General features: G+C 38.5%; 1 protein-coding gene across 2 annotated transcripts in view; it reads left to right on the top strand.

Moving 5' to 3' along the window:
• The window catches only part of igsf21a (immunoglobin superfamily, member 21a), a 278,509-nt gene that overhangs the window by 174,576 nt on the left and 82,614 nt on the right, over window positions 1-21,319 (top strand). For both annotated transcript variants that reach the window (XM_065241167.2, XM_065241166.2), the window contains exons 3-4: window positions 2,715-2,836; window positions 15,644-15,762. In XM_065241167.2, coding sequence (XP_065097239.1) covers window positions 2,715-2,836; window positions 15,644-15,762 — 241 coding nt within the window. The remainder of the gene's footprint in view (window positions 1-2,714; window positions 2,837-15,643; window positions 15,763-21,319) is intronic.

The raw sequence follows: 21,319 nt of genomic DNA, 5'->3' as shown, positions 1-21,319 counted from the left end.
TTTTTAGTTAAAATGCACATGTTTACAAGTTGTAATATAAGTCTCAGGCATGACTAGAATGTGTCTGTGAAGTTTCAGCTCAAAATACCCCACAGATTATTTCTTGTAGCATGTCCCTATTAAGCCCAATTTGTAGTCATGCGTAAACTCTAAGCTGTAGGTTATCCATAGCCTCTGCGTAGCCTGACGTGCACCTCACAAAATTTTTAACAGGGCGTCATTTCCACGCGGACCGCAAATGCTGTGATTGGTCCACCAGAACCCCTTCCGTCATGTAAAAAACTGCATCATAAATATTTCCATTTTGCGACGGTAAAAACAAAGATGGGCCAAGTTGAGGAGTAATTTAACTTAAATTGCAACAAAAGTCGCTGTTTGTTTACTTCCATCAATGCGGGTCTTCTCAAATCTTCCACACGTGGATACTGCCAAACCAGCGGTCGGCGCGTGTGTTTGCACGTCGACGCGGACGACGACGCAAAATTATAAATAAAAGCCGACGCGGAACCTACGCCGTCGAGGCTATGCCGTAGGACCTACGCACAACTATAATGAGGCCTTCTGGGTGGGACCAAAAAGGACTGTTTTGTTTGTGTGTGTGTACCTTAAAAGGGACATAATACTTTTTTTGAAAATATACAAATTTTCCAGCTCCTCTAGGGTTCAACATTTGTTTCTTACCATTTTGGAATCTATTCAGCTGATCTCCAGGTCTGGCGCTAGCACTTTTAGCATAGCTTAGCACAATCCATTGAATCTGATTAGACCATTAGCATCGCGCTCAAAAATAACCAAAGAGTTTTTTGATATTTTACTATTTAAAACGTGACTCTTCTGTAGTTACAACGTGTACTAAGATCGACGGAAAATTAAAAGTTGCGATTTTCTAGGCAGATATGGCTAGGAACTATACTCTCAAACTGGCGTAATAATCAAGGACTTTGTTGAGGCATAGTGATATTACGCACTGCCCGAAAATAGTCCCCTGCTATTGAAAATAACCAAGGGGACTATTTTCGGGCAGTGCGTAATATCACTACGCCTCTAACCAATAACTTTTTGGTTATTTTTTAGCGCAATGCTAATGGTCTAATCAAATTGAATGGATTGTGCTAAGCTATACTAAAAGTGCTAGCGCCAGACTCGCAGATCAGCTGAATGGATTCCAAAATGGTAAGAATCAAATGTTTAACTCTAGAGGAGCTGGAAAATTTGATTTTTTTTTTTTTTTAAAGTGGAATGTCCCTTTAAATATAAATGAGCTACTGCTCCTCACTTTCTTTCCAACAGACACCGAGTGCTTTTGGTTAAAATAGATCTGAGTCTTTCGAATACAGTCTGAGGCAATATTATCTTAAGCTGCATTTGCACTACAAAAACATTTAGAAAAGCTTTTGGGTCAAATTACCCAGTTAGTCAGTGGTCATGGGCGGAGCTTTATCAGTGTGACATCACATTAACAAGAGATTTAGAACAGCATGTGTTATGAGCCAGCTTCAGTTTATTGGAAAAAAAGATAGAGGGTGGGAGATGTGTGCCCTTTAATATGTTTTTGTTTTTATCGTTTGTTTGATATACAGAATCATTGTATATTAATTATAAAAAAATCTCTATTTTCACTTCAAATAGACACTTGTACTTTATTACAAAACACATGAAACAGTTACATAGAAGCATAGTAGAATGGACACAATAACGCAACTGGCAACAGTTGCCAAGCAAGGATTCGCCAGTAAAGCGAGGCTTACCGAAGGGTCAATAGCTCATTGTTATCGTCAGTCTGCAGACATGTATTATGTAAACATTTTTTATACTCTTCAGTTGTTTGGCTTTTATATTCAGTGTTCCCATAATTCCTTTCTAAAAAGAATTTGAGCAATTATGAGTCATTGTGCCCACCGTGTTCAGCAGCAATTTAAGTGTGAGTCTCTGGAGGGCTCATTGAGGCCATCCCGCGCTCATTTGCGAGGGCAGCGTGGATTGTTTGTTCGAATCAAAGCAATTTAACATCGTCCCCACGCCGTTGTTGTTTCCCACACAGAATAAAACCAGTCGAGAATCCGAGTAGAAACAGATTTACAGCGCCAGGGGACTAGAATGAGACGCAGCAGATAACATCTAAACCGTTCGTCGGAAGAAAGACACCTGTCCTACCAACAATTCCAGCACTTCAATACAGGCATTAACAGTTGTATTAAAATCTGTCACCCCCTTTCTCTCTCTCTCTCTCTATCTCTCTCTGTGCGCTCTGAGAAAAATTGCAGTCATTCATATGCTAAGGGACTCCTTTCCCCTGTGTATATTAACGCAAAAGAATCACGTTCCATCATTTTCCGGGAAAGTCAAGGAGGGAAAAGATGCAAAATGAGCCAACAGGGCTTCAAATATCCCTCACCTCTGCAATATGCCTTCACATTTCATTACACATTTCGTGCCGCAGACCAACAAAATGGAGTAGAAATGTCAGTCGTGATTAGATAGCGCGCACTAAATTCCTAATGCCACATACGCAATCTTGATTTCATCATGTTTGGCAGCTAATTCGCATTTCTCTCTTCACAAGCCCTAAATAATATAACAATAATAACTCTATACAGATCACTAGCTTGAGCGCTAACTTTGCCTCTGGGTAGTGTCTCATCATTTATGCATATGGGTCTGTTGAATATCGACACTTTTCTCTTCATTAATGTTTTATTCGTATTTCTTAACAGGTTACAGACGGGGGAACTATTAAGCAGAAGATTTTTACATACGATGCTATGTTCAATACCAATTATTCCCATATGGAGGATTACCGCAGGCGGGAAGACCTGGTATATCAATCAACAGTCCGGTAAGAGCTCTTCATTGTTAATTCATAATCGCAAAGTTTTGTGTAAATCTGATCATTTAGTAGAATATGTTATGACAGTAAATCTATAGAGGACTGGTTATTGTTGAAAAAGTTGCGGTGTGATGTGAAGATCCTGGCCTGGTTGTCAGTTGATATGCTGTGTGTGTGTGTTGCATACAAACGTGCTTTCTATTCATCTTTGTTGCACTCTTTGTTGAAGTTTTTAAACTCAAGAATGGACCCCATGAGAGCGTCCCAAAAAGGCCAAGGAAAGTTGATGCATCAGATTTGAATAAATAATTAATGCATGCGTAAAACATGCCGATTAGGAAACGTTTCTCTTATCGCCTATTTTTTGATATTTGCACCCACCAAGTCTCTAGCATTGCTTCTCCTTTAGGACCGTGGTTTAAATTTCCCTGCTCCCCAATCAGGAACCATCAGCTTTAGCCTCCCTCTCCGAACATCTGCTTTGGTGTTTTACACGCCCCGCTGAGAAACAGACGTGTTTCCTAAGTCAATCTTGTTACCTGAGGCTCAGCTTCAAGCTAGAAAGCAAGGCAAGCCACGGAAATACCTTCTCACACACTCCTCAACACAACATTTTCATTTGACAACTTTCTTGTCAGACCAAAAGCTGTTACAAAGTGCTAGATGAAGAGGAGAGAAAATGAGATTTTTATTATTAGTTTAACCTGCTTTAAGGGTACCCATCTTTTTTCATTTTCGGATTGTCACATGTGCATTTACAGCGCTTTTAGGTAACAGTTGGAACTTAATCAGACCAGCATTGCTTTGACTTGAAAGTGGGACACTAAATGGTGTTTCTACAGTACACACACAAGAGCAAACAGTCTTACTCAGCAGGAAGTAAATTGACTGTCACACTATAAACAGCAGTAGGGATCACCTGTATTGACCTTTCAGTCTAACATAATTTTCAGGAAGTAAGACGGTAACTGTAAAGGGCTTTCGGAGTCATTCTGCAGTCCCCCAAGTCTAAAGATGCGCTCCACAGCGTGTGAGTTGCATGATTTTGGGCAAGTATTAAGCTAGAAGGATAGTCCTGTTTTTACACATACGTGAGGGTCTGCATATGGTGCGCAGGGTTTCCACGAGTCCTTGAAATCCTTGAAAGTTTGTGAATCTGGGAAAAAGAATTCAAGGCCCTGGAAAGTTTTTTAAAAATATGCATACATAGATACAGGTCATTGAAGGTGCTTGAGTCTAGTTTATGCAAGAAGTTTCCTGAAAAAAGAAATCCATATTATTTCCTGTGTAGTGTAGGATAATATCACAAAAATTCTAGACTTTTTTAGCACACATGCTAAACGGTTCGCTTTAAATGCTTATATCTTCTGTATGCCAATGTTGATTCATACCAAAATGCTTTTTTGCATAGTTGTGTTTGACACATGAAAACGTCTCGGGTTACGTATATAACTGTTGTTCCCTGAGAAGGGAACGAGACGCTGCGTCTCCCTTGCCATACCTCCTGTATCCCTGTAACGCCGTCTTTGGCAATATTTCAGATAGCGATATACTTCCTGGCTCCCGTGTCACCCTGGCTGTTTCTCAATTCCAAGAATGCAAAGAACGGACTTGTGTTCTCGTGGAGACTGGTCTTGCCAGGCGACCTCGGAAGAATGAACTCAGAAGGTCGCGAGAACACAGAACGCACTTGTGAGAATTGAGATGTGTGCGATCTTCCTGCTGGTCACGTGACCTCCCCAGATTTCAGCGCGCAAGTCTGCACTCGATGCATCCTCGATATCAAGAACTCATCCGGGTATTTTCATGCGTCCTCTGTACTTGTGTTCTTGAGAATTGGAATTGAACTTCGACTGGTAATGACGACGTAGAGCAGTGTTTCTCAAACTTTTTCAGCCCAAGGACCACTTTATCTTCCAATTTTTTTCCGAGGACCACCTAACAGAATCCCACTCTAACACTCCCCGAAAAAACAACAAAATAGAAAGGATTTAAGTTTAAGTTTAATATGCAACTGTTTCAAGTCAAAAGCTAATTTTTTAAAAACAAATGCAATGCTATGTTCAAAAATTATTATATGAATTTTATTTCATTTGAAAAAGTAAATGTGAAATGAGTTGCAGCTTAATATGAACAACAAACTGCACATTAAAAAAAATGCAATTAAACTATAACAGCCTAGGTCCCACTTAATGTCATTCCAAAGAGCCATTAGTTTAAAACTGAGGTGGTGGGTATATGAAGTTTATGGTTGTAACTACTGTATGGTAACAATAAAATACTGAAAAAAATTCCCTTAATTTCCGAAATCACTGAAATTACAAGGATTTTACACATGAAACAAAAACTAGTACATTACAAAACTAATAGGACTGTGGACTTTAGTTGTTTTCAGTTGACGCTTGATCTTTTATTTTGACACTCTTTGGTTTAGCCAACCGATCCATTTTTACGTTATTAAAACAAGAACTGATATCACAGTTTCGCAAGTGCATTAAAAATCTACTTAAATAAGTGACGATTGTACAAACAATTGCCTAGTTTAGGTCATCTTTTGGCAGACCACTGGGGGGGTTTGGCGGACCACTAGTGGTCCGCGGACCACACTTTGAAAATTACTGACGTAGAGCAAGGACACAAGGATGCAAGATCGCTGAAGAACACATATTGAGAAACAGCCACTGTCTTTGTCATTAAACCTCATCATTGGTTGAATTTGATATACACATTCAGACGCACTTACCCCTGAAGGCGTCCCCAAAATGTCCCCGCAGTGACGCAGCACAAGTTTCCTCGAAAGGGAACTGTAACAATGTATTTGAAAAGGTAACACAATGTAACCTTGCTCTCACTTGAAATGTGTCCCCACATTTAGTCCTTGAATTTGAGGGTATTGGACCTGAAAAGTCTTTGAAAGGTCCTTGAATTTGAAGTTAACTAAGGTGTGGGAACCCTGTAAGGGTCAATTTTATAAAACTGAGATTTATATGTCATCTGAAAGATAAATAAATACGTTTTTCATTTGGTTGTATACTTTATTAGAATAGGACAATATTAACCAAGATACAACTAAGCTATTTGAAAATCTTGAGTCTGCTGGTGCAATAAAATCTAAATGTTGAGAAACTTGCCTTTAAAGTTGTCCAAATGAATTCTTTAGCCACACATATTACTAATGATAAATACATTTTAATATATGTACTAGGATGGTCCTTATTAAAAGTTCATGCTCTTACCCCTTCAATATGTTTGAACAAATAAATAAAAAAATTAGCCAATTTTTTTTCAATATTAATTCATATTGAGAGTTTCCTCAAGACCTTTGAAGTTTAACACATTCATGTATTATGTGATACTTTGTGCTAGCATGTATAATTGTTTAATAATATATACTTATGGCAGCAATGGACTTATTTGACCATGCTCCATGCAATTAAAACTCCTGTTTTAGTTATGATATGTCTTTCAAAGCAAGAAAACTTCAATGTGAATGAAGCACAATAGACAATAGACACTGAGACAATGGCTTAAGCAACACGGAGCAAATTCGCTATATGGTTACTCGGATAAGTTAGATACTGAAATAACTGGAACAAGGTAATCCTCCAAGAAGCAATGTGTGTTGTGCGTTTTTAAATGGTACAGTTTTTGTAAAAATATGTAATTTCAGAAATATTCAAAGGCTTTGAGCAACCTCTAGATATTGTAGGAACTGTAACAATAAAACATTTTGCACAGTGTGTTTTTTATTAATATCCTAACACATTTAGGGGTGAGAGTTGAACATAAAAAAATCACCCATTATAAGGACCACCCTAATATGTACGTTAGGAAATTTACAAAATATCTTAATGGAACATTATCTTTACTTAATATCCTAATGAATTTGGCATAAAATCGATAATTGTTTTTGACACAAACAATGTACTGTTTGCTATTGCTACAAATGAAGAGTTTTGTTCCAAAACAAGAAAAAATAAAATCATTTTCTAAAATCTTGTTTTTTGATTGTGCATTCCAATTAATATCAATCAAACTGCAGTTGGTTGGTTTTGATTTTTTTGTTTTTGATTTATTTGATTTTTATAACTTAAAAAATACAGCTAAGTAGCACAATAAAACACAATTGAACCAGATAACATAATAATAAACATGTTTTGACAAAAATAAAAAACGGAGTTATCTCGTTTTCGAACCAAACTCTTCAAATATTCCTGTGCTACTTATGACTGGTTTTGTGGTCCAGTGTCACATATATGGTCACTATAACATTGCAAAAACAAATCTAATGGTGGCAAGACTTTTTATCTTGTACTGAGGTATTCACGATGCAAAATGAAAGTGAGGTGGAAATCATTCGTGACCTGGCAATATCATATCTGATCGAAAATACAAAGAACTGTTGATTTCTTGTGTTTATTTTAGTTAAACTGAGACATATTGGAATGTATTACTTGTGTTGTTGTTTCCCTTTGATCTGCATTTAACCTGGATTATTTTTTTGGAATAGAAAGAATAAAGTATACTTGCAAAATAAATAAAAAATCTATAGTGGAGTTAAAGCACTGAGCAGGGACAGGACGTTTTGTTTTTGTCATTCTGCTCCCATGCTTTAATGCACATAAACACGCAGTCCATCTTTTTCTCAGACACATACAAAAGACACAGACACGCATGTCACAAATTCGTTTCCCTGTAGCCTCCATCACACATTCCTTGGGAGACCAAGAGCACTCAGACAGGATATTTCACAGGTATTATCTTTCATTTTCATTCCAGTGGCAAAAAGAAACACCAGCAGGCACTGCCACTCTAATTCAGCCTTACGCCTGTAAATAAACAATCGTGAGGATCATTTTGAGAAGAGAAAGACAGACGGAGATAGCCAGATATGTCTGCCTCTAGCTGGGCTGACTTGATTTTTAACATCACAAAGAGATAGAGGCGAAGCTACTAGTCTAAGTCTGTCTACGTGCTGCTTATAAGCAAATACCTCACGTCTTATATTTGGGAATGGAGAAAAGAGTATTTGTTTTTTTTTCTTTTTAAACAACGTCTTGCTAGTGAATTGCCAAAGTTATTCTAGTCTTTCCCGAGATAACCCCAACACCACATAAGGCGTCAAATAAAACATTACAACTTAAATTGAAATTCCATGTTTCTCCTAAATTCTCCCCACACCTCCCTTAAGGAGCCTCCATTGTCGAAGACGTTTGAAAATTTGATTTTTTTTCACTTTAAATATTTAATAAGAGTCATGGTGTTAGAAGAAGAGATTATTTTTCCTGTTCGTCACTTCTTTTCTCGTCAGACTTCTTTTCCTGGCACGGAGCTGTCAATGTAGTTAGACAGAGTTCAGAGCTCGAGCTGTCAATCAAACAAGAAGGTCCACAGGACCCTCCCCCTGCACTCTGACCTGGCCCTTTATTCTCATTATTATGGAGAACTCATCTCTCCACCTGCTCCTTTGAGACAGAGCTGCTTTTGGCAAAACATTCAGCTTTAAGCTCAGAAACAAAAGCACTTACGCCCACTGGGCCCTACAGGGCCCTTCAGGAGAAGCCCGTTGTTCAGTAAAAGCTCCTGATTATCACACACATCTATCAAGATTTTTTTATGACTTTCCAATGAAACGCAACAACGGTGCGAAGAGGGAGAGATGAAATATGGTTTGTGTCAATGAGGCATGTGATGTTACTTTTTTAGTCTGGCAGTCAGAGTTGTGGAGCTTCTGTTATATACCTTGACGAAAAAGGTGAGTGAGATGGCTTTTACGAATGCCACCTCACTGATTCATGACGGTTTTATTTCCAACTGTGAGGCTTGTTAAAGAGTGACTTGACAATGTCTGAATGCTAAATTCTAGCAAGTCTCAAATGCTTTGTAAATTTAGTGCATCTAGTGGAAACAGTTACAGTAAACTAGTCTAACAGATATATTTTCTGTCTGTCTAAGTATCTGTCTGTCTGTACATCCATCTAAGTATCTTTTTGTCTGTCAGTCTGTCTATCATCCACCCATACATCCATCTATCCATGTATATATGTCAATCTATCTAAGTATCTGTCTGTCCGTCCGTCTGCCTGTCTGTCTATCACTTCCTTCTATCTAACTATCTGTCTGTTTGTCTGTCTGTCTGACCAGTGTGAAACCTCTGTTGGCAGTTGTTGCAAACATTTTTTTTTTGTTCAGTTGTCTTTCTGTTTGTGGGTCTATCCATTCCTCCCCACCGCCTTCTCTCTAAGTATCTGTCTGTCTGTTTGTTTATCTAAGCGTCTGTCTGTCAGTCTCTCTCTCTCTCTCTCTCTCTCTCTCTCTCTCTCTTTCTCTCTGTCTGTTTACCTAAGTGTCTGTCTGTCTATCCATTCCTTCAGAGAAGACGACAAGTTAAATGTTAAAATATATATTGCAAAATAATTTTGAAATTAAATGATTTGCAATATTAACATGGTAGTCCTGCTAGCATTTATTAGAATTATTAATAGCAATTGTTTATTTCTGTCCATTTTTACTGGTACTTAACCATGGGTTGAAACACCACAGCAATTGGGTTAAAACAACTCAGCATTATATCATTTTAACCCAGTGGTGTGTTCTGTCCAGTATTTACCAGCCCAGGGTTAAAAACAACCCAGCACTTTTTAGTGTGTGTTGTTCACTTTAGTATTTACAAGAGCAAACTGTAATGTACATGTTATATTCAGTAGTATTAAATAGTAAATTTCTAAACTGTACAAAATACTGTAGCATACATTAATATTTACTGTGATATGGTTCAAAAACACTTTGGTCCATTAAATGATTTTCAGGTTGTTGCACACACCCAAAAACGTTTGTACCAGCCGCCACTGATATCAACAAAAAATTTACCATGTTGACGTTATTCTCATCAGCAAATAACTAGGCCTGCTTGCCCTTACGTGTAGTGTAACCTGTCCCTCATGTCAAATCCAAACTATTCAAAATCTACTGACAGCCTTGTCAATAAGTGCGTTTACATTTGTGACCTTGCATTGATTATGTTTAAGTGGCCCGACAACACGTAAGGTCATGTAAATGTCTTGTTTTTACTAGGGAAAGTTCATAAATGAGTTAAAATATACCCAATCAATTTCACTTTGCATTGGCCTTTGGTAGTGTCAGCTGGATGAAGTGTCAACTGTACAAACATGAATAAGTATTGTAATGTTTTTATTATTTCATTATTGGGGGGGGCTACCTCACCCCCATCCACCCCCCAGGAAATCCCTAAATGCGTACAGGACATTAACAATGTGTAAGTTGACAACCACTATCAACCACTATATACTGTAGGCCCTGATCTCAGCAATTTGCATTAAATTGCATTTGCGAACGATTTACAATGAAATCTGTTCATGAACGATGCCCTGCGAGTGAATTTATGCGTGAAAGAAAACCATCAACCTCAACTGACCCATGTGTTTGATGACTCATGAAAGTATGATGTATAGAGAATATTATAACACCATAAATTCATCCTCCAATGCATTCTAACATCAGACGCCCCCAGCACCTGTAAGAACAGTCCTGTGCTGAGAAATTCAAGGCACATTTATGTAATTACGAAATGTTATATTCCTGGCAGCAATCACTCCGTCCTTCTTAGCTCTCACACACACAAACCAGAGTGGCAGGACCTGGCTAGGCAAATCCCTTCTTGCATTGGTATGATTTAGTGCTAATCGGCTTTTTATTACTCTCTGATTAACAATCCATCTACATTTTTAGGGCACAGTGGGAGAGAGATAGAGAGGGAGTGAGAATGAGATAGTGGAGTAGCTGGAGTTTTGGTCCCACTGAGGTTATTTTGAAGAACTGAACATCGAATGAGCCACACTATTGTGCAACATCGCAGATGTTTCGGCAATCCGAAAAAGAGGCTTGCAGAGGGTGTAGGCAATAAGGTGAATCAGAGACGATGTTGAAAAGGAGATGAGGGGGTTTAAACCGATGCAAACCTCAAAGGGTGAGCGAGACAGGAACTGTGAGAAATGTGCTGGCCAGGATTCAGAGACCTGGGCAGTAAAGCTCATCCAGTGAGAGGACACTTGCAGGGTTGAACGTGAGACCAATGCCAACATGCAGAGCCTGAGCCAAAACCCTCATCCAATCATCACGCTCCGTGCATGTCAAGCAGCCCTGAAAATTAGGACGAAATGAGCGAAAACAACAATAAAAACGCTTAAAACTCCCAATAGATGAGATTAAAATTACAGACATCTGCAAAGAGAAATAGCAGAGCGGTTTCATTTGCAGGCATTGCTTTGTTACCATTGTCATGATGTCGAATACGCTGCAATTAACAAAGCCTGCATTTTTGCTCATCAAGTCTGCTCTCAAGTGAACTGCATGAGATGCAGGGGGAAAAAAACAGCGGCGGGGCGTGTGGAAGAGAGACATGAAGGGAATGTTGAGAACTCGCCCACTGCCCTCATTCAATATAAATGAGCTTGGTTTCAGTCAGTCTAGCTGTTGCTGCTTTTTTTAAAGAGGTTAGCAGCAGGACAATGTCGAACAGCACCGAAAACACACAAACCTTGTTGGGATTGCTAAAGAATCGCTTGACAGAAACTAAGACAGACAGAGGCCGGAATTGATTTTATTCTTCATAAGGCTTCATAAGAAAGTTCTTACATATATCTTGAACGTTCAATAGCAAATATCCACAGCAAAGGGGACCATAAATAAGTGTTGCATGGAAATGCAAAATATATAAGCAATGTTAAAGGACCACAATGATCACATTTTGCTCTGCTTTCCAAAAAAATTTTAATATGCTTGAGTTTTCAAAAAACACATTTTGGTTCCAAAACGCAATAAATCCATTTTGACTAATTTCTGTAAATTTCCTTTGAACACTCTGGGTGGTTTTAAAAGCTTCCAATACCATAAAATAGTGATTTTGAATAGAATTTCTGTTTTCTATACCAAGAAAGTGACAAGATGAAAACCACTATTTTCTGTTACAAACTTTCACATAGCATCGTTAGGTTATAATAACATAAAAAATTCAAATCCATAATTTATTATAAATCCATGATTTATTATAAAAACTAATTATTTTTTCCGCAAAATGCAATAAATCCATGACAAGTTTTTTTTTCAAAATACTATAAATCTATTGAATCAATATATAAATGTTAGGGGTGGCACGGTTCACAAAACCCTCGGTTCGGTTCGTATCACGGTTCTATGGTCACGGTTCTCGGTTCAGTACGGTTCTTGTTGTTATTTTTTCTTAAAATTTTTAACACTCCAGAAATGTATTATCTTATTAATGTGTTAATTATCCATAATTTAGGATACAGTATTAAAAAAAAGTTATATCATGTAATCATGCACAAACTGAATTTGACTTTAAGCACATTATTGGGACCATCTCTGAGGAAAGCCAGATGAGATTTTGATAGAGCAAGAGGGAAGACATTGATGATTTCAACATGCTTTTCATTTATTTGGCAAAAAAGAGAATGTGTGAAAAAGATTTATCACTGAGAGGCTGCTTTAATACTGAGAGTTTATGTGGACGAGAGAGAAACATAACCTTTACACCTGTAATATTTAAATCCGTCTCTTTTGTCCACTTTTTACCACTTCTGTCCTGATTACTTTGAGGGGCAATTTCTGAAATAAGATCGCGCAACTTTCACACGCTAGCAAAATGAAACTACGCGGAAATCAGCCGCTTTAATTTTATCAATGAAAGGCTAAAAATAGCGCTAAAGACGTAAAACATTGTGTTCAGTACCTCAGATTAAATAAATGGTCAGAGAGAAGGCGGTCTCCTGTGGCTGTTCGAGCACATTCAGCCCATAGACTGCAGTTCTATCTATTGTTTTATTTCCGCTGTCATCATAGGTAACATGAAATAAAAATATGTTTCCACACACCAAACTTATACGACGCTGGCGCATCCTCCAACTGCGGGCAGACTTCCTTTTCTCTCCCACTTGCCATTACTACACGTAACATAACCTGCAGTACTTATACTCCAAACCAGTCACCTCTTCTTTCGCGCGAAAGGGAAACACGCTATCTGAGGTCACATACAGGGCATGAGACCACATTGCGCCATGAACCGTTGAACCGTGCGGCACACACGCCCTCCGAACCGAGACAAGCGAACCGAACGGTTCAGATTTTTTTCATGGACCGTGCCACCCCTAATAAATGTGCATTCATCTTTGCCTGTTATATTCATTTAGTTGACTAGTGGTATACGCTGATAAAAAATAAACATTAATGGCATTAATCAAAAAAACACTTACTTTGTCATATTAAGAACACTGTCATTGCTGCTGTTATACTTGGGACATCGTCGCTGAACTTTTTTGACAGCGATCAACTGTAAAATGTTTTGGTCCTGCTCAATTTCCATTGACTTTGAGTAAAATAATGGAAAGTTTTTCATAAGATCCCCTGGGGTCAATGTGTTAGCATGACAGAAGCTTGATGCTGCCGTGTGAGAACAAGCAACAACCGACATTTTTCCTTTTCCAGAGTGCCTCTCACGTAAATTTTCCGATTTTGATGGCTTATGTTTCTTCATCGCCACAGAAAACCACCACAGGTTTATCAATGCCATCAAAAGTGTTATTTAGTTTTTGTTAGTTTGTTAATTACGAATTACAAAGTAGATGAGGAAAACTAGGATTCTGTATTCAAAGTTTACAATGCGTGGAATGGTGCGCTGTGATTTGTTGAGCGGATTTATTGCATTCTGCAGAGAAGGAGGGCTGCCGTTTATTGCGTTTTGGAAAAAAGGAAGAAAAGATGACTGAATAACACGCCGGATATCAGATTTTACGTAAAATTAAGAATTTACTGACTTTGGCGCTAACTCTTTTATTTTTTTTTTAAAGGGCATTTATTGCGTTTTGGAACCAAACTCTTCACATGTTCTGTGAAAGCAAGTCTTATTGTATTTTGTTCAATAAAAAATAGAAAGATATATAGAAAGCAAGCCCAAAATACTGATAGCTTTGTGCTGAAAGTTGGACATCATTATAAACATTTTATGTTCTTATAACTTACAGCGGTAACCTTTATCCATCAAAGAGTAAAGTTAGTAACAGCCTTATATTTGTTTTACTGGAGGGTCCTGTGAGACAGATTTGTAGAGAAAATGAGAGGAAGAGAATGAAAGGGATAAAATCTACAATAATGGACCACTGGCTATTTTTATACAAGACAAATATCTGAGTATCATCGTCAGCGGTTGAGCTCCAGAGACAACAGAGGTGTATGGTTGGAGAGATGCATTATGGGTATCTGACAAGTCTATAGAGAAAGGCAACTGTTTTCTTAGGGAATGGTAATCTCAGCAGGCTTCTCTCTCTGTCTCTCTCTCTTTCTCACTTTGACTGGCACAAAGGTACAGTATGACATGATTTTCTTTCCTCAGCTCTACTGCAGTCTTTCTTCTGCTACGGGAGGCCAGCAAGGACAATAGTCCTCGGTTTTGATGCTGAACTGCTAGTTTAACTGCAGCTGGAAGTGACTCACTTTTATTTGCATTGTTATTAAAGCCTGTGTACAGAATACGAAATGAAGCTTGATCTGTTTGGAAAAGTGTGTTATCACATAGTTTGTATAGTTCGTATAGCAGTGGTGGCTCGTGACTGCTCTTCCGAGGGGCGCAAATTCAAAATAAGTGTTCAGAGTGTTTGTGTTTTCAAAATATGTGTTGCGTCATGTAAACCATGTGCATCACGTGTTTTGTCAAAATAAGTGCCTGCTGCACACGCGTCGAAAGCATTTATGATGAAAGAGACGCACGCGTTCACAAAATCCACGCAAGAAACTCCCTTAACAGTAAACTCTGATTATGCATGAGATTATCTGGCAAACACGTTTTTATCTTTTATCATAAACCCTTTAGATGTGTCTGCAGCAGGCACTTATTTTGACAAGAATAGGTTCACTCGATGCACCAAACACATATTTTGAAATTACAAACCACACACATGACGGGCTACATACGTTATGACGAACTTCGCATCGTGCGCCCTCGAAAAAGAAGTCACCGGCCGCCACTATCATATTGATCATTTTGCAAGATGTAAACAACAATGGTCCAGAAACACTTCCTGTTTCAGTTTATTTCACATATAAAGAAAACATCTTAATGATGTTTGTTTAACTTTCTGATTCAGTTTTATATGTTCTGTTTGTTTTATTTTATCCCAACGTTTATGTAGTATTTAAAAACTGAAAACGGGAGTGCTTCTGGACCAGTGTTGTATACATCTTGCAAAATGGTCTGAATTGTGTGTCTGAGATGTCAAAAACACTCAACCAAATGCTTGCTTGTTAAAGCAAGTTTCACTTTTGCAATTGCTTTTACAGTTTTGGGCCAATAAAGTTAAACTTTTTTGTTTCAGCATAAGCTGGTAGCTGGTTTTAGCTGGTTTATCTGGCACTAGCTGGTTTATGCTGGTCCTCCCAGCCTGACAAAGCTGGTCATGCTGGTGGGCCAGCTGGTCTTCCAGCCTGACCAGCTTAAAAAGTGACCAAAACACAGCTAGACCAGCTTGCTACACCAACAAATCCAGCTTTCTACACCAGCAAAACCAACTAAAACCAAGCTGGGAGACCAGCTAAAACCATCTCACCAGCTTATGCTGCTCTTAGCTGGATTTTTCAGCAGGGTTCTCTATGATTGAGAACAATATGATTCATTTGAGCTTAAATATAAGAGCAAACTTACACAAACTTACACAAAATAATAATAATTTTCAGCCTGAATGAAGCATAATTGTTTCGCATAGTCTAATTTTCTCATATTTTCCCCAGGCTCCCAGAGGTTCGGATCTCAGACAACGGACCTTACGAATGCCATGTAGGAATTTATGACAGAGCTACACGGGAGAAAGTTGTCCTGGCATCAGGGAACGTCTTGCTTACAGTGATGTGTAAGTATAAATGCCCAATCTTCTGTCATTTCTACCCTTAAAGCAACACCAAAGAGTTTTTTTTACCTTAAAATAACGCTTCCAAAACAGTTTCAGTCATTCATCCACTCTAAACAGGGTGAACAGCACTTTCACATTCGCTTTGCAGCCCTCTATCGGCCAAAACCGCACTAAAGAAGTTTCCAAACGTCGGGTAGTGGTCCTGTAGTCCGAGTGAATACTACAAAAACTTGCTTTACGGCACACCTACAATCCAATCAGAGCCAGCTATGCCTCAGTATTTATGACAGTGGGTAATGGACAATTACGCTTCTAACCTGTAGGGGGAGCAAAGAGCCAAAACTCTTTGGTGTTGCTTTAAGATATGCAGGACAGTGTGCTATTGTGGTTTAATTTACAAATGATTCATTGAAAAATCTACATTGGTCACCAACTGTTTTGTATACTGTACTAGTGGATATGTTTCAGTGTCCATGGTTAAGTAGCCGAAGCCCTTAAGATGAAGCTGGAAACGTTTTTTTCCACAGGTCTAAGAGTTAAAGGGACACAAGGCAGCATTTTTATGTTAATAAATCATCTTCGTAAGTCGGTATATGGTTAAATGACTCATTACATGACGAATGAAGACTCTCTCGCCCGCCCCTACCGTCTGTAGGAAGAATACCCCACTTGCAAGTTCGCTGTATCCGACCCGGTGTCCTTCAGTCTCGTATAGTCTTAGATATAGAACGCATTTACTCCCAGACACTAGGGGGAGCTAGTAGAGAAATAATACTCAGACTTGCCTTGTGTGCCTTTAAGCCTGACGTTGACAAACATAAATTGATGTAACAGAGCTTTTTGACATTAAATAGATGACAGAAGAGTTGACCCAATGATGTTGTTGCATCCAAAACTGACTTACAATCATTTGCTTGGATCTTAACTTCAGCTTCAACATTTGCAAAACAGTAAGAAAATACAATGATTCAAAGGAATAGTTCACTTAAAATGGAAATGAGCTCATATTCTCCCTAAAGCCATCTTAGGTGTATATGACTTTCCTATTTTAATGGAATACAGAGTTATATTAAATAATACCCTGGCTTTTTAAGCTTTATATGGCATTGAATAGTGCCCCATTATTAATTCATGCAGTTAATAAATGTCTTCGGAGGTGAAGCGATGGCTTTTTGTTTTATTGGCCAACTATGATTTACTTTTTTTAGTTACACTTAAAATTTAATTGCTTAAAGATTATTGAATGCTCAACATGTCTTTAGTTAATGTGCATTTGTGGAGTTACAGCAGAAATGTTAAATATTTCATTTATATTTAAAGATATATCTGTTAAATTTAACATATTACTTTTTAATAACTAAAGTTATTATAATGTATTGTTATTGACCTATTCAATGTACATTCAGTACGATTTAATGTTGACTACACAGAGTTCGTTAGCAAATCTCAATGTCAGTGTAGCCACAGAGGATATGTTTATTTATGCATCATGATGATTGACGCTTAAAGGTGTTTCCTTTCATCTGCCACCATAACCACATCGCTGTGGCTGTCTAAAGGGAGGAATCCAGACACTTACATGCACTCTACGCCTCTCAGCTACCTCCCTACAGCCATTAGCCTGGGACTCGCCTAATGACCGACGGCCTGTGTATGTCGCGCTTTATCCATCAGTCAGACCGAGATGCAGTCTGCTGTTAATAAGGAGCCTCATCATTTTCTGCCCATTGTTAGAATAAATAAATAAATCTGGATGCGTGTTGTCCTCAGGCTGAGAGTTCTGGACAGCTGCTTAGCTGTCTGATAAGAGTGAATGGAAGTCTGTAAAAGCTCCAGAAGGGCTGATGTGAATAAAGGCGTCTCAGACTAAAGAAGGCCACTTCCATCGCCTTCAGCTAGAGATAGAGAGAACTCAACCTATTATGAACAAATGATACCGCCCAGTCAGAAGCCATATTGATGGTAGTGCTAATGCTAGATGTATTGCACCTGTGGCTTGTGACGCCTTGTAGGATGGGTAGAGGTGCACCTGTTGCTTTGGCAAATTTTAAAATGTCTTTTATTTACTCTTTTTGGAGCTCTATCTATACTATCAGAAAAAAAGTCCTAATATGTACTATTTAGGTACACCTTTGAGGTACTAATATGCACCCTTAGGTGCAAAGGAGTAGGGGAGAGCGGGGCACAACCTACTTTTTCCCCGCGCACCCCTACCTTTTAAAAAGGTTTGTTTGCATTGCATTTACTGTACGCATTTGGCAGACACTTTATACAAAGTGAGTTACAGTGCCTTCAAGCTATAGATTTTATTATTATGTTTGTTCCCTGGGAATCAAAGCCAAAACTTTTGCGCGGCTAGTGTACCAGTTACTCCATTAGAAGCAAATGGAACGAAAAGGGGATTTTGAAACCTACAATATAGGGCTCCAAACCCCAAAACAAGTGAGAACCTCTGGGCTAAGCTTTATCAATAGGATGTGTTTTAAAAAATCTATCTTCTAATTCCTTTGGAATCCCAGCAAACTGTGTGTCTGAGAGCGTTTGAGTATGTGTTCATCACAAATCCCTACACCTCTTCAGGAGAAGAAGGATCGCCTCTAGCATTGTGGCTAATTGCCATCTAAGCTGAAACAGAATTATTCATAACCTATTAGTGTCGCAAGTTTAGTTGCTATAGCAGAGAGGAAAAAGTGACGTGTGCGAGAAAGAAAATGAGTGAAAAATGTTAATTAATATGAATCCTTGCAGAGAGATTTTTTAAATTCATTAAAGACCCCATAAATAAGAATGACTATTTTAATGAATCCTTGTCGAAAATTTTAAACATTGGCTTTTTAAGGCCACACATCAAATTACCGGAGTTTTTTAACTGCCCTTCAAAGTCATGCATGTGTAACTTTAGAAATTGCTTATTTGTGAGACAGTGAGAGTGCAGATATTACAGGTTAAATCTGAATGTTTTATGACACAATAAGCAGTTTATCTGCACATTGTCTGTGTAGTGTTCACAAAGATGGAATACGTGAAGGTGATTAAAAATATATGAGTGATTGACCAATTAACTAGATTGTGAGGGTTTAGTTAGTAGATGCAAGTTTTTATTCCTAACACAGCCCATATAAAAATTTAGTGAAATAGGGTGGACTTTAGTGCCTACTCTCAAATGACATAATTTTACAATATACACTCACCTAAAGGATTATTAGGAACACCATACTAATACTGTGTTTGACCCACTTTCGCCTTCAGAAATGCCTTTATTCTACATGGCATTGATTCAACAAGGTGCTGTAAGCATTCTTTAGAAATGTTGGCCATATAGATAGGATAGCATCTTGCAGTTGATGGAGATTTGTGGGATGCACATCCAGGGCACAAAGCTCCCATTCCACCACATCCCAAAGATGCTCTATTGGGTTGAGATCTGGTGACTGTGGGGGCCATTTTAGTACAGTGAACTCATTATCATGTTCAAAAAACGATTCAAGCTTTGTGACCTGGTGCATTATCCTGCTGGAAGTAGCCATCAGAGGATGGGTACATGGTGGTCATAAAGGGATGGACATGGTCAGAAACATACTCAGGTAGGTCGTGGCATTTAAACGATGCTCAATTGGCACTAAGGGGCCTAAAGTGTTCCAAGAAAACATCCCACACACCATTACACCACCAGCAGCAGCCTGCGCAGTGGTAACAAGGCATGATGGATCCATGTTCTCATTCTCTTTACGCCAAATTCTGACTCCTGATTGTACCCTCTTTTTCCTATTTGTAGTGGAGATGAGTAGGACCTGGTGAGGTCTTCTGCTGTTGTAGCCCATCCACCTCAAGGTTGTGCATGTTGTGGCTTCACAAATGCTTTGCTGCATACCTCGGCTGTAACGAGTGGTTATTCAGTCAAAGTTGCTCTTCTATCAGCTTGAATCCGTTGGCCCATTCTCCTCTGACCTCTAGCATCAACAAGGCATTTTCGCCCACAGGACTGTCGCATACTGGATGTTTTTCCCTTTTCATACCATTCTTTATAAACCCTAGAAATGGTTGTGCTTGGAAATCCCAGTAACTGAGCAGATTGTGAAATACTCAGACCTGCCTGTCTGGCACTGACAACCATGCCACGCTCAAAATTGCTTAAATCACCTTTTCGTCGGTCTTAGTACAAGATGTAACTACAGAAGAGTCAAGTTTTCAAATAGGAAACATATCAAAACTCTTTGGTTATTTTTTTGTGTGATGCTAATGGTCTAATCAGATTCAATGGATTATGCTAAGCTATGCTAAAAGTTGTACTGCCAGACCCGGAGATCAGCTGAATGGATTCCAAAACAGTAAAAATCAAGTGTTTTACTCTAGGGGAGGGGAGTGTCCCTTTAACAGAGTGTGGTAATGTACCACAGTATACTACAGTATTTTTATGTAGCACATTTGATGCCAGCTTTTTCTTTTACTTTTCTTTGATACCAAAGGGGAATTGCTATCGAAGGAGTTCTGTCCTCTCGGAGTGAAACACTGTGTTGATGTTTGTTTAGTCAGTAGTTGCTTCTGTGACTGTCTTATCGTCGACAAACATAGATGTTCTCATCTCATTATAATGATGATATTTATTCTCGCTCATTTCATTTGACTTCTGGTACACATCTCTCTAACAACATTTGCCCACACATTTCAGACCGACAGCCCACCTGTCAATGTTTACCCCACTGTTAGCCTTTTCTCGATTATTTTTACTTCTTTCCAATTATTTATCTGAAAATTTGACATGCATCATTCCTCTCCTGGGGCTAAATGTCATGCCAAACCGCAACACGTGTGTTACAAACTGGCATTTAACACCAGCTTAGATGACCTTGGACAAACCTGTGAAGTCAGCTAGGCAAGTAATTAATTGAAATTAAATGCTATATTCAGGAGAAAAGGTATGGTGCCTGATACTGCCTATGGCTGTAAAAGGTTTAGAGTTTAAAAAGCTCTGCTGAATTGAACCTCATTAATTTCTTTTGTCTGCTTACACCTTTTAATTGACAGAAAATTTAGTGAATTAAAGAAGCGGAGAGGACCATGAAGTTAGTCTTTGCTGTAAATGTGCAGCTGTGAACTTGATAAACTAATCATAACTGACATAACTGATAAAGCGTTTCTGAGGAAAGTAAAGCTAGTTTCCAAGAGTATACGGTTGGCACAGCAGTTACTGTAGGTGACTTGTAAAACAAATCAAATCATATAAACAGTTATAAACTATAATAGAAGCAATCGCACCTTAAAGAGATGAATTAGACAACTTTACAGTTGAATAGCAAACATTTTAACTTAAGAATTCAAAGTGCTTTAATACAAATGAGCTTCACAATTCAGACCATTTGGCCTGCTAAGCTTCCATTATACTCTATGTGCATTACTGTGAAAGCAGTTGTGGTTTTATGTCAGTAAGCTCACTTTCTACTAGAAAATGATATAACATCATGACTAGGGCCGGTAGAGTTTGCACATCACATCACTAGAGTAAAGCACCATGCAATACAATAATCGTTTCTCTAAAGCAGGGCTATTTAACTCCAAT

This window comes from Paramisgurnus dabryanus, chromosome 14, assembly GCF_030506205.2.
Source record: "Paramisgurnus dabryanus chromosome 14, PD_genome_1.1, whole genome shotgun sequence".
In the NCBI taxonomy this organism is placed as follows: Eukaryota; Metazoa; Chordata; class Actinopteri; order Cypriniformes; family Cobitidae; genus Paramisgurnus; species Paramisgurnus dabryanus.
Note: the sequence above shows the minus strand (reverse complement) of the source record. Positions and strands in the feature narration are given on the sequence as shown.